Source organism: Gymnodraco acuticeps, unplaced genomic scaffold (assembly GCF_902827175.1).
Source record: "Gymnodraco acuticeps unplaced genomic scaffold, fGymAcu1.1, whole genome shotgun sequence".
Classification (NCBI taxonomy): Eukaryota; Metazoa; Chordata; class Actinopteri; order Perciformes; family Bathydraconidae; genus Gymnodraco; species Gymnodraco acuticeps.
This window is the reverse complement of record NW_022991705.1, coordinates 256,745-271,261: the sequence shown is the minus strand read 5'-3', so window position 1 is coordinate 271,261 and position 14,517 is coordinate 256,745. Positions and strand designations below refer to the sequence as shown.

The 14,517-nt window shown below is 41.4% G+C and overlaps 1 protein-coding gene across 3 annotated transcripts; it reads right to left on the bottom strand.

Moving 5' to 3' along the window:
- Positions 1 to 264: 264 nt before the first annotated feature.
- On the bottom strand, positions 265 to 14,088 carry lins1 (lines homolog 1). Of its 3 annotated transcripts, none has more exons than XM_034198843.1 (6): positions 13,533 to 14,083; positions 12,276 to 12,365; positions 7,858 to 7,990; positions 3,055 to 3,468; positions 2,256 to 2,442; positions 265 to 1,986 (listed from the first exon to the last, which is right to left on the bottom strand). In XM_034198843.1, the coding sequence occupies exons 1-6, from the start codon at positions 13,875 to 13,877 to the stop codon at positions 1,206 to 1,208; spliced, it is 1,950 nt and encodes a 649-aa protein (XP_034054734.1). In that variant the 5' UTR covers positions 13,878 to 14,083; the 3' UTR covers positions 265 to 1,205. The 3 variants fall into 3 exon arrangements, with proteins under 3 accessions (XP_034054734.1, XP_034054732.1, XP_034054733.1); XM_034198841.1 differs by having other exon boundaries at positions 2,872 to 3,468; positions 13,533 to 14,080; XM_034198842.1 differs by lacking the exon at positions 12,276 to 12,365 and having other exon boundaries at positions 2,872 to 3,468; positions 13,533 to 14,088.
- Between the last annotated feature and the right edge of the window lie 429 nt (positions 14,089 to 14,517).

Sequence of the window (14,517 nt, the reverse complement as noted above, 5' to 3'; positions counted from 1 at the left end):
ATCAGACAGAGGGCTGCTGTGCCTCCTGTCATCATTAATGGACGTCTCTTTAATATGACCGCTCAGAGGAGAGGAGTTCTCATTTCTCTAACCGCCTGCTGCTTCCCCTCCTCTCTCCTCAGTCCTCCGCTCGCATCTCCTGTGGGCGGGGCTAAGTCTCGAGGATAGGAGTCGAGGAGGGGAAATCCCAGAAATGAGAAACGGCCCATGAATGGAAGGCTTGTGACTGTTATTGAAAAGAAGGGTGGCTATATTGGTATATGGTCTTTTTTTATGTCAGAAAAGTTTATTTGTACAGTGAGACGGGCAAATATTCGTTTTTCCTTTAGTTGCATATTAATTGTGCACACAGTTCATCAAAAATCATGACAGTACAGATTCACACAAGATTAATAAAATGAAAGATACAATTATATACAGGTAAGTAGCTGTTAAAACAAGAAATTAATTAAATGAACATACATATTTGAGTCCCAATGTTAAATGTATTTACATGTATGTGTGCAGCTCAAAGTTATTGTGCAAACAGTGCATCAGTACATGAAGAAAGAGAGCCAAAACCTCACTTTTACTTTCTTAAATATTGAGACTTGAGGTTTATAAACATGTCGGATTGACAGAGAGCACTGTAGTTGTTCAATAATTAAAATAATCCTCAAAAATACAACTTGCCAAATAAGTGTGCACACAGTGCATATGTGTTTTTTTGTTTTTCTCATCCTCTGCAAGGGTCCGAGGACATACGGTATTGTATAATAAAGATTGTTAAGCCCCCTAATTTAAGCTAAATTGTAACATTGGACTATATAAATAAAATTGGATTAATGGGTTTGAATGAAAACAGTCCATTTATTATTTATTTGATCCGTTTCTGCATATCATCCACTTGCATCCTTGTATTGATTGTTGTGCCAGTACTGCTAAAAGAGTATTTCTCCTGGAAACATTTCACAAAGAAGAAATTATTATCAAAGTTATCAATCTGATAATCAAAAAACCATATGTTCCTGGTTTGTATGTGTGTATTTCGGGCCTGTGTTTAAAACCTAAAACAGGGTAAAACATTTTTAACAATACCTCCAGAAAGTAAAACCTCTTGCCAGTCCTAGCATGCACCGGTTGAAACACACTGGACCATTTAGATAACAAGCTAGTTCAGAAAACAAAGAATGTATTATAAAATCTTAAAACAAAATAAAAAAGTTTTATAATTGTTCTAGGAGCCTTAAGAGTGAAGAAGGGTTGTATGGGAAGAGCTTCTTTGTGTGCAGCCTCTTCACCACCTCTCTGAGATGTGACATGCAAAGGACCACCCTGGCTAATGTGTCACAAGTCACATGTCCTGACACAGGTGCCATGTTTGGACACGACGTTTGCTCACTCAGGAACACCGGCACTTGAGGCCCTTCTGCTCTTCTGTGTGGTGTGGTGTTAGGTTCAATCAGTATTCCTGTTAAGTCCGATAATTTTTGTAGTTTCATGTCCAAAGCACTGAATCTGCTTTTCTCACTTACAGATGCCACTGGTGCACCCTGAGATACCTCCATCTCCTCTGTATCAGACTCGTCAGAACTATCATACTCTACAAGGTGAAACCCAGCAGCCATACTGATCATTCCTGCTGATGAAATAGCACCCGTGTGCTGAAAACAGGTGTTGGATCGATATGGATCTTGATCTCTGTTAGTCACCTTTAACACATCACCCCCACATAAGGCAGTAGGTGATTGCTGCAGAGAAAGATGGTGATCTAACAAGCTGGTTTTTCCACATGCTGCAGTGAAGCCCTGCCAGTCAGCTCTAAGGTATTTAAGGTACCGCACAAAGTACTCCAAAAAACAGGTTTCAGTGGAGATGAGAAAGTCGAGGAGTATGCTGTGATCGAAGGAGATGCTCTGAAGCAGCAGCAGGAAGTGGCAGTGAGGGTTGCATCCAAAGACACAGGCTGCCTTCAACATAGAACAGTCATCCAGTCCAGAACACAGCCTGCAGGAGAAACAACAATTCAGTTAGCTTATTGTAAAAGCGACCTTACTTTTTTTTGAATATCTGTTCCATCTACTTTCATTTTCCAAGAATTTGAAGATGCAGGTTTTTATTTTCAGCTGAATTTAGAAAAAAAATCCCCTTTGCTCGGTTATGATCCAAAATGTTATGTGTCAAAGTGTTGGTGTGTTTTTATCACACTCCCCTACTGACATTTTCATTTAATGTTGGTAAAAATAAAACACACTACATCTGCATAATTGTAGTACCTGTGATGGAGGAAAATGGAAAACAAAGCTTTAGCTGCCTCCATCATGTCGTCGTCCTGTTCTCCAAACAGCAGGCTGAGCCAGCAGCAACAGTGTGTGACCTCTGTCCTCAGCAAACTGCCCTGCCTCAGGAAGCCCCACACACTCTGCAGATACCCACACACCTCGAAGGCACTGTTCACTCCTGCTGTGATAGGACACAGGAAGTATCAGCATAACCACTCTGCTTATAATGAGAGTTAAGTATTGTGATTTTTTTTGTATTTAACCAGGAAGGTTGCTTGAGATTAAACATATTTTTGTCCTGGCTGAGATAGGCAGCAGCACAGTTACAGACACAAACTAAAAACACTAGTACAGTACTTTAGAGGGACCATGTTCATGTTGCAGCTTGTTCCAAGCAAATTGAGCAGCGTTATAAAACAGTCATAATTAATTAAAGCTTTATCTATATTTTTATAAAATTAGTTATAGTCATTCAGGCGGTTTTGTACACAGTAACTCAGCAAGAGTCATCAGTAACTATGTAGTTCCCCTTTACTATTGACAGTTGAGCATCTTACAGCTCACAGTTTTGATTTTCAGCCTGCTGCCAAAAGATTCCATGAATCCTCACCTGCTCCGCTAGGTGTTTGGATATAAAGCTCCAAGGACTTGAGAAGCAGCAGGCCAAGCGCTCTCAGCATCACACAGTCTGCTTTGCCTTCCTTTCCTCTGACATGTCTGGTCCCCCCAAAGAAAGAGCTAGACTCCACTTGAACCCTTTGCAACCAATTAGTAGCCACTGCTGTTAACATACTCTTCGCCAGCGTGCTCATATCAGCGAGGAGGTGCTTGTTTTTCGGCCCAAAGTACAGCCCTTCCCCGAGAGCCCAGTCCTCTCCGGACTTCTGAAGCACAGCTCTCTTCAGTAGCAGCAGTGCACGCTTTTTGACAAAATAATGCGAAGAGCCGCCGATTATTGTCAGGAGGGCTGAGGAGTGAGTATAAGTTATTCTCTGACTCTGCAGACAGACATCAGCTGCATAGATCACACTCGATGCGGTGAGCAGCTCCAGCAGCTCCAGCAGGAGGCAAAGTGTTGTTCCCCAGCGTCTGCTGCGGCGGACATCATCCAAACACAGCAGTACCTCACTTCTCTCTTCAGGAAGAAACTTTGAACAAATAGCCATCAGGCTGGAATCAAAAGCTGCCAGAAGTTTCGCAATGTTCTCTGGTGGAAGAAAATGCATGCAATCAAAAATACAGATTGGACACAGCAACACAGCAACTATCACACTGCCAGCATCCTGGGCTGCTCTATTCTGACCTAATGTTGGTCTTAGCTAGCAAAGAATCAATATTGGATGATTATTTTAATAATGGATCAGTTATGCTGCCATGATCATCATGTGCATGAGTGTCGGAAGATACAGAACGCACCAAACATGATGCTGGTGGCTATGTTCACCAACATAGTAAACATGTTTGAAGGTATTTAGTGATGCCGTCTTTATTGAAAAATGACTCACTCACAACCTACTTTTAAAAAAAGGAATTAAGGGATCCCTGTCAGAAAATGTCTGTTATGTGTTAACCGAAAATGATGAATATAAGCCTTTATATCATTATGATTTGTTTAAAGACTGTATTTATTATATATCATTAAGAAAGTGGGAAATGACAAGCAACACAGGTTCTTTTGACATTTCTTCCCCCCCCCCCCTAACATTTCCTTTATTATCTCATAACTTAAAAGGTTCCCTATTATACTCTTTTTCATCAATATATTATAGGTCTCAGATATATACAAAACATGTCTCTGAAGTGTTTGGCTCTAAACACCAAACAGATCATTGCAGCATCCCATAATCCCCTCTGTTTCAGCCCCATTTCCAAAGTGCTGATTCTCTGTCTGTTACTTTAGATGAAAATAAGGAGCCCCTCCCCACTGAGGGATATTTGGTTGAAAAGAACTCATTGATGCTCAAGGAGGAGATTCATGTGATAAGGTGTGGGGGGGAGGGGGGGTTTACCTAAGTTGGTGATTGGCTAATGGTAACACAAGCCAAAGTCATTATGACATCATAAAGTGGCCAAAATCTGATCGGCTCATTTTCAGACAGGGTTTTTATAGAAATGGATCAGGACAAAAAGACAGCAAATATTTTTTCCTGAAACGTTCAGAGTCTCTTTCCACAGAGGGGACACATCTTGATGTAGAAGTAGGGCTGTGCGATTATGGCAAAAATCATAATCACGATTATTTGGTCAATAATTGATATCACGATTATTTTGACGATTATTCATTGACCATTTATTGAACGTTAAAACAAATAATATTTTACCAATAAACAAGATCAATAAATGTGTTGGAGCGCACTTCCAAAACCATACTAAACATATATTAATATGATAAATAAAAATAAATTAGACCAAAATAAATGAAATCAAATATGTTGCAGTGCACTGTCACAACCTACTGAAAACTCCTTAACATATAGCCAACATTTTGGTAAAACATATTCAACATATTCCACTCAGTTAAACGTTGAAGGCTGGCCAACCGTCATGGTCCAGAAGTAACAGGAAATACATGTTGAACTACAATTTAAGACCAAATAAAAATGTTTAGGCCACCATGGCAAATGCTGGTAGGGCTGCTCATGTCATCTCTTAAAGATTTTTTGCAAGAAACACCAGCCTGTTTACATGGTCTGGTTTCAGAGATGAGCGCAGGCAGGTGACAATATTGCCACCTGTACTGAAGACCCTCTCTGAAGAGGAACTTGTGGCAGTGCTGCCACATATGACACAGGAAAAAAAGAAAAGACTCTGAAGAACCCTTTCTTTGCCATTAAATACAAATAGTGTTGCTACAAAAGTATAAATTAGGCTTACTAATAAGACAACTCAGATCTGAAGCTACACAGTAATCTGCTGCAGCAACAGTGCAATAAAAAAGACAACATTAATAGAATCAAACCCATTTTTTGTTGCATTTTATTAGAGTATAAAAAGAAATGCCTTTAAAATAGGATGCAAGCAACACTAGTTTCTGAACTGATAGACTATAATTAATTTAAACAGAACAGATCTTAATGTTTGCATTCTTATACCATTTTGTACAATAATTATCATGAATAAATTCAAACAAACTAAAACTTACAGCAGATTAATAACGGTATCTAAATTGAGTTTTTATTATATCAAAAACCTGTTGAAATGCTGCTGTTATTTTTACTGTCCCACAAAAGCGCGTCGCAGCCTCCAGGAAAGCTTCTTTCATAACTTCGCCGTCTTCGCAAGACTTCATGTGTTTCGCAAGAACGTGCCTGACTCGATAAGATGCTCTGGTAGCAGCCTTGCTCTTGTTGTTGGGCCGAAAATGGACTGCTGTGCATTTAGCTGTGCTCTCAGGCCCCTCCCCTTTTGGAGCGTAGGGCAGAATTAGGAGGGAATTCCGTCTCGTAGCGTTTGTGCACTGTTTTGAAATGCCGCTCCTAAATTACCCTTCTTCGATAAAGCCACGCTCGCATTGCAGATGAGACAGATGGACTTTGAATTGGAATAGATACAAAAATAATGATCCTCCCACTTGGAGTGAAAATTATATATTTTGGGCTTTTTTGCTTCTGCCATAATTGCGGTCTTGTGTGTGTGCGGACTGTCACTCCTTTTGACCATCCATGCTGTTGACACGGACAACGTCAGCGAACTAGTGCACTGCTCACCAGCCACGCCCGGACACATGGGGTGAGGCCGGCCAATCACAAAGCTTTGATGCGTTCAAGTGCATTATTCTGGCACGGGAACATTATGTTACAGGACATTAACGATAAAACAGAATATTGTTGTTCTATTTTTAGACACATCTCGCGATCGACTGGGAATCTCCCCGCGACCCTTCTTTTTAACTAGTTGCTGCTCTTGTTCTGACATCTTCGCTTGCGCTGAACACTCACAACACATGTCACTCCCACGTGGCCGAGTGGGCTTTTAGGGAGGGGCGAAAGCGCACCCAGCAAAATAATCGTATTTTGTCAATTATGCTGTATTCCTAATCGTCGCAAGCCATAATCGTAATCGCGATTAAAATACGATTAATTGCACAGCCCTATGTAGAAGAGACATGAAGAAGTGGATTTTGCATAATAGGTGACCTTCAAGAAATACTGGACCATCCTTTTAAACAATCGTGTCCGACAAATGCAGATCATGTAAGTAATGGTGCTTATTAAGCATTTTTCAAATAAATGCCATAACATTTCTAAAAGTTGTATGTGTTGAACTTTCAATAATATATCAACCAAAAGACAAATTATGAACGCTGCGCTTATTATTGGTTATATGATATGAATAGTGATATGCACAGTAGTAGATGTGTGGGCCTAACAAGTAATGGATATATGGCATTGAGTTCTATAAAATCATACCAATTGGGATACAAGTCAGTCAATGCAAAAAGCATTTCCTTTCACTTTAATTTTTTTATTAAAGGGGACCTATCATGCAAAATGCACTTTTTGATGTCTTATATACATAAAGATGTGTCCCCGGTGTGCCAGGGAACTCACGCAGCGTCAGAAAATAAAACCCTCTCTCTTTTCCTCCGTACCCAAATCTCTAAAAACTGGGCTACAACTGAGCTGATCCAGATTTGCGTCCGATATGACGTAATATCTGAAATGTGGACCCACAGCACTATCAGAAACGTTGCTATCAGAAACAATGCCCGACTGTTTTGGACGTAATATGGTCGGTGCATGTTTACATTGCCAACACTCAGAGCTAACCTGTACTGGAGAGCATGTGTGTGAAGAAGCAGGAAATAAAAAGGAACTCACCTTGTGGTATAACCGGCAAGAGAGAAAGCCTTTGAGCTCCATACTGTTTCAGAAACAATCCTTGAAAATCCATGATATGGCGTTTCATCACGGCAGTATTTAGTTTAGACAGTAGCTGCCGGGTCCCGCATGAGCTCAGCCCCCTCCTTTAAAAAAAAATCTATTTATTCTTTTTTTTTTTTTTAAAGCTTTATACCCCAAATCAGCCCTTTTGAAACAGGAAATGAAATAGAGGGATATGAGGCATGGCTAGAATGGGTGATCTGTTTGGTATTTTGAGCAAAACACTTCATAGACATGTTTTTTTATATATTTTTATATATCTGAGACCTATGCTATTGCCTAAAAATAGCATGATAGGTGCACTTTAATTCAAACCTTGCAAATAAAGTAACATCTGTTTCACTGCTGTCTCCTTTTATAAAGCCCAAATGAAACAATACGATAAGAAAACTCGAGGCATAGTAACGAGATGCCCTTTTAGAAGTCCATGTATGGAAATTGTTGATTTCAACGGCAGTAAACATCAATCAGTCGTCTCATCAGTAATAAGCCCTGTGTAGTCAGATTCTCTAAAGTCCTGATGTATTCTCCTTCACACCTTTCCTTAACCTCATGACATTTTGTGTGAAACACTGCAGTCTGCCGTTCACACATCAGCCTAGTTCAGCTGTCACTGGGGCTTAAGATAAATGTGTGAATGGACAAAGCTTGTTGTATATTGTGTACAATGACAAAAAATGCTTTCTATTCTATATTATAGCTCACTTGCTTACCTTGATGACCTCCTTGAAGAAGTCTTTTGAAGACATCAGTTATTGACCACAGACAGTTGTCCAGAGCAGGGCTGGGGGTCGAGCTGTAAAAAGCCTGAACACACTTCTGCTGCCAGACAGGACAGACTGTGCTCTAAAAAATAAATATATATATTATAAACATATAATGTGGGAATAAAGCACAGTATATTAGATACTTTATGAAACTAGTATTGGTCAAATAAAGTACTGACCAGCTAATTTCCAGGTTTTATTAACAGTTATACCTATAACTTCTCGTGACATTTTTACCTCCAATGCAATGACTACATTTGTAAGCCAACTCTTTGCATGTGTTTACTGACACTTTGTTGTTTACTTTAATTATTTGTCTATGACAATCACCACCAAATAAGCTGATTTAAATGTTCTGACATGTACAGAGAAAATTATTTCTAATAATTTTCCAAAAAGGCTCGGGATTGCGGGGGACAGTGAACTGCCAGCGTAACCAAACAGTTTTTCCATTGTATGAGAGCTTCATTTTATATATACTTTTACAAAGTTTCATTAAATGTACAGGTGAGAGGATCCTGACCTTCTACAGGTGCACCATAGAGAGGATCCTGACCTTCTACAGGTGCACCATAGAGAGGATCCTGACCTTCTACAGGTGCACCATAGAGAGGATCCTGACCTTCTACAGGTGCACCATAGAGAGCATCCTGACCTACAGGTGCACCATAGAGAGGATCCTGACCTTCTACAGGTTCACCATAGAGAGTAGGGATGCTCCGATCGTTATCGGCCGATATTCACTCTCTGCCGATCGATCGGTGCTCTCTATAAATGCCGATCAGGAGAGCCGATCACATGACGTAAAATACATGATACTTTTCTCTGTGCGCGGCAAAACAAACTCGCTAAAATGGCTTCACCGGTCTGGCAGTATTTTAAGGTGTCCGAAAAAGATAATAAAATATCGGTATGTAACGTGTCGTGTGTGAAGCAGAAATCCTGCAGCTCCACCCGCTGTGACGGACCGGTGAGCGGAGCAAAACACACACTAAAAGTTAGACCTAACACACTTAGCTATTCTATCTACCTCTGGAACAAGCTAAACTAGTCATAAATATATTTATTCTTCACTGTCGGGTCACTCATTACTGGATCAGTGAGCTGCACGAGATACTGACAGGCTGTCAGGAGAGGGAGGGAGGAAAAGAGAGCGCTTCCGCTAATTTCTCCCGTGTTCTTATCCAAAGTTAATGTAAACTTGAATAATGTACTTCATTTGAATGTAATAATTATGTTGGTTGTTGTTTGTGGAAGCCATCATGTATTGAAAAATGTATCTGAACTTTTCGATCCGTTACGATTATAAACTGAAGCAATATAAAAATGAGCCTCATTAACTGAGTTTTAAACATCACTTTAAATGGAAGATCCCCATAGGCCCCGCCCACCCGATCGGATCGGTATCGGCCAATACTGATTCTGGCGATCGGCCTCGGAGCATCCCTAATAGAGAGCATCCTGACTCACGGCCTGGTACGGCAGCTGCACCGCCCTCAACCGTGAGATCAACACAGGGTGGTGGAAACTGCACAGCACATCACCAGGACGGAGCTGCCATCCATGGAGGACCTCTACTCCCAGCGGCTCAGGAAGAAAGCCCTCTGGATTATAAAAGACCCCCATCACCCCAGAAACAAACTGCTACTGCCGCCTGGCAGGCGGTACTGCAGCATCAGGACAAAAACCACCAGACTCAGGGTCAATTTAATCCCAAAGGCCATAAGACTGCTAAACTCCTGAGCTTGCAATATTTTAATTGTTTTTGTATTTGTTTTATGTCTTATATATTTATTTTGCATTGTCGGAGGAGCCTGTGACTTAAGTTTTTCATTGCATATCTACACTGTAGCTGTACATATGACAATAAAGCATTTGAACCTTAAATTAAGCATCCCCAGAGAAATACTCAAACCAATGTTTTTACCTAGTGGTGTCAATTTGATCACAATACAAATCTAAGAACCTTTTGGGGGGAGATAAAAACAAATGTTTATCGGCAGCTTAGTTTTTGATGATTTCTGAATTATTGGCATAAAGTCAGAACATTTTCAGACACTTAACTAAAGTATCGACAGGCACAGAGAGACGCTGTGATGACCCTTTTAATAATGTGCTACCCAAATGCTGATATTTTATTAATCATATTGCCAGCACTCTTTGTTCCTACAGTGATGACCATGACCACTATCTCCCACTCCTGTTTCTTCCTTGTGGAAGTTCCTCCACACTCCTTTCATTTGCAATGCCGCTACACACCAACCTGAGACCAAAGAACGCGTACCGAAGGCGTCCCGACTTTTACGTCCGCTGCGTCGGATACGCCGCCCGCCTACAAGCACACCACAAAGACTTCAGTCGACGAGTGGAAATAACTGTCCTTACGAGCAGGCAGCGGTAGTGTGTATTCATCATTCAAAAGAGGCAACAGCCAATCAGAGTGATTTCTTTGGCCGACTTTCTTTGGGCGATTCAACATGTTGAATCGGCCGCGGGAGGTGTGAAAATGTGCCGTAAAGCAACGACGGTGCGGGACACACCAACCTGAGTAGGGCGCCGCGAATGCCCGACTGCCTCTGACTCCCAAAATCGGGTAGGTGTGTCAGGGCCTTAATGGTTAGCAATCTGCACTGGAATTAATGAAAGATGTTTGGGTCAAACTGTGATTAATTTGGCTTAATTAATAATTACGTTTCCATATTATTCGCAAGTCTTTAACTCCTTTACATTTACATCAACCTGAGCAATAACAGTTTATGGCGAGTACAGCAAATTAAAGTTGTAACAAGCAGTAGCGCTGACCAAATTGACTAGAACGCAACCACACACTTATTAAAAAAAACACACTTTATAAAGTCAGGCAACACTAACCAGGCTTAGTTTGATTGTTTATTTGTACCTTACTTTGACCATCCGTTCGCTGTTATTGATCATTGTGGAGAGCAGGCAGACATTTTGTTTTGTATTATAGCAGCTATCAGATGGAATCAATACATGGGCTGCACAGGTTGTCATGTCCGACTATCACAAGTAGAATCATAATGAAAAATACACCGGTAAAATGTGCCTGTAGAAAACGGCTTATGCCACAATAGGATAGCAACAAGTAGTCAAGATAGTCAGTTTAGCTTTGGTTGCTATGCTAACATCACCCATTTTATACAAGAGAAACTGTCATAACAACGTTGTGATGCCAAACAGCGGGCAGCACTGCAGTGGTCGGTAAATGCCGCTGAAACACATTAATAAACAATGAACTACGGCACTCTGGAGAAAAGTATAAGGGTTGCAGTGGCGGTTCTAGACCAATTTGACTGGGGGGGCCACTGGGTGACCAGTTATTTTCTGAGGGGGGCACAATAAATGCAGGACGAAAAAGAGAACTAGACAGTATGAAGTAATTGCGCATAAGAAAACAATGCAATACAGTTATTGGTATTTGTTTCAGTACACTTATTTATTTCAGATAGATCTTACCCCCTAATCCCACCAGGAGCGTCTGCGCTGCATTGCGCTGCGGCTGCAGCGTTTTTAGCGATCGCGGCCACTCTAGTCAATGGGTGCTATTCCACCAGACACGCTGCGCCGCGCTCAAGGAATTTCTAAAATATAGGATGAATCCTATTTTTGACGCGGCGCAGCGGGAAGTGGAATGTTCATCCAACAACTGCGAGGCTGCACACAAGACGCTCCGCTTCCGCAACGTTTTGAAACGCGCCTGGTGGGTTAGGACGCAGGAGGAGGTCGCAGCGCGGCGCAGCCGCAGCGCAGACGCTCCTGGTGCGATTAGGGGGTTATAGTTATTACTGTTAGCTTCAGCTTAAGTTATAGTGCAATGTTTGCACTAACACCATATTTATATAAAAATAAAGGCAATGAACAGTTACATCTCTACTTTACATAAGGGTGTCTGCACAATCTCACATTACAGCAACAAAATCCTGCGGTTTTTGGCAAACCGAGTACCAGAAAATATACATTTAAAAAATAAAATAAAAAATGTTTTCATTGTTAGGGGGGCCAGAGGTCAGTGTTAGGGGGGTACTGGCCCCCCTGCCCCTCCTAGAACCGCCCCTGAAGGGTTGAGAAGTAGTTATTTAATTGAATCTGGCTTCTTATGATTAAAAGCAACACGATCATCGACCTGGCACCGTTGGGGAGAAAATCAGCGACATAAACGGTGTCGCCTTGACTCGGCCGCAGCAGCACCAGTCGGGCTCTGGGCGGTGTGAACAAAACGGGGGCTGAAAAGAAAAACTGGTTCCGAACAAAAAAAGCTATAGCACGGAGCTAGAACGGGAACCGTGTTGGTGTGAAAGGGGCAAGATTGCATAAAGGGCAAATTAACGCAAATGAGAACTTACAGATGTGTGGAGCTGATAGAAGACACATGTTGACACGCTCTTTGCAGCTAGGTGTGAGATGATCTGGTCATCGGATTGGAAATTAAGGATCTGTAGAATAGAAGTCTTTTAGAATATCACTGTGGAAAACATGTGGGCAGCAATCAATCCCTTACATAAATTCAAGTAGAAAGCACAGAAGTATTATCTGGATTATTATTATTAGTATTATAGCTAAATTAAGTAAAATGTATTTCATGCATAACAGCCGTTCAGTATTACATTATTTAAGAATGTATAATGTTCGTTTTTCATTACCAATATATTTTAGGGTTAATTAATGTTGTAGTTTATCAATGTAGAACCACTTTCAATTACTTAAAATACATGAAATATTAGTAATAGAAAATAGTAATCATACCATGTAATTATATAATCCATTTTTACAGTGAACAAGTAAATAGGAGTGTTAAATAAATGTAGTGGAGTAAAAAGTACAATAACTGTGTGGGGTGTGGTGGGGAGATTAAATGCCACAGCATGCCAGTTGAAATAGTGAACGATCGCCATTATGTATGTATGGTAGCAGTCTTGACAGGCCACTAGGTGTTGCTGTTGCGCAGTAAATTGTTGTTTTTTGGCCATTGTGGGACACTGTAGTTCCCCCGCTTTTCTGCATCTTGGTTGTAATGTTTACATTCACTCATGCCGGGTGAGCAGTATTTAATTGTGGCAAATCATTTTACATATTATAACGTAAAAAACGTCCAAACATTCCATTTCTGTGACAACTGGGTTAGTTTAAATGTTTATTTACCAGTTTGGGTATGTTTGGGAGTGAGATGTTTATGTTTTGTCTGTTAATTTTGTGGTTTTTATTGGTTAGCATGTAACTAATGTATAATGTTTACATGGAACAAATAAATCACCGCTCAGCGTCTCCACCACAAACCCAATCTGCTGTGTCCTGTTTTCTTCCCCTCTGCATAACACCCCATCACACATACGAAACACAACGCAGAGTCCGAGGGTGTTAAGAGAGGCTACGGGACATTTGGACTATCCCTTGACGCTATTTCTGTTGTGTTGAATATTATAATATTGTAGTGTGTTCAAGTTAGCAGTTATATCAGTTATCACATGTGCACAGAACATTTACTAGCAACACCATGCTGTCATAGCAACTACTAAGCTACTGCAGTGAAACAATCCTGTCGCCGCCCATGTTCATTTTCTACGATCTTTAAAATGTATGTGTGTTTTAGGAAGCCCACTTACAAGTTGTAACATGAGATCCATGTCTTGTAACCCCGTCAGGACCTCGGCGTGATATAAGGTGGCTGCTGGTGGCAGGCTCCCAGACATCAGCGCGGAGCTGATCTTCTCCAGCAGAGACATACTGATGCAGCTCAGCTCCACGGTGGGGTCACTGTGGTTCTCTGGAGGACAACTCTCTCTGTCCCCGCTGGAGACCCCTCCACACACCCCGACAAATATCGCAGAGGCCACGTCGTGAGCCCTTTGGCTGGGACATGATCCCCTCCGCAAACACGTATAGGCCTCTGTAAGGCAGGCACGGCGCTCTCTGACGGGACCCGGCTCTTTGCTCGCTGTGGGCTCCATGCTGCTACCGCTTCCGCGTGCAGACTGTCATGTGATCTGCACGGAAGCAGCACTTCAACAAATCCAACAAACGGGTTAAATCACAGAGAAATCATACCGGATGTGTGCCATAGAGGCCTTCAAATTAAAACAAATTTCAGCTCGTTTTAGTTTTGTGGACTATTACGTACTGACTAACTGACATATTGTTGGACACTACTTGACTTCTTACAGAACATACATCTTTTGCAAAACGAGCATGGGTTGGGTGCTTTTAATCAAAGGTATCAGCGAGGATTTCATTTTTCTGAAAAATAACTGAATCATGGATTTAAAGGTCCCATGACATGGCCATTTCTATTGATTATAATTCCATTGTTGAGGTCTACTAGAATAGATTTACATTGTGCAATGTTCCAAACTCACATTGGTTTCTCATACAGCATCTCTGTATAGTATGTGTATTCACTCTGCCCCCCCCTGTGGTTCTGATGAATTACACCGTTACAGCTGGACATCAGTGATTATGTGTTACAATGGCGTTAGCAACCAGAAAATGACTCCAGTAATGACAGCCTGGCTGTGAGTCTGTGTGTGCTCACGCACAGACTCACAGACTCACAGCCTCGCCGCGTCCCGCCGTCTCAGGCTGAGAATTCCG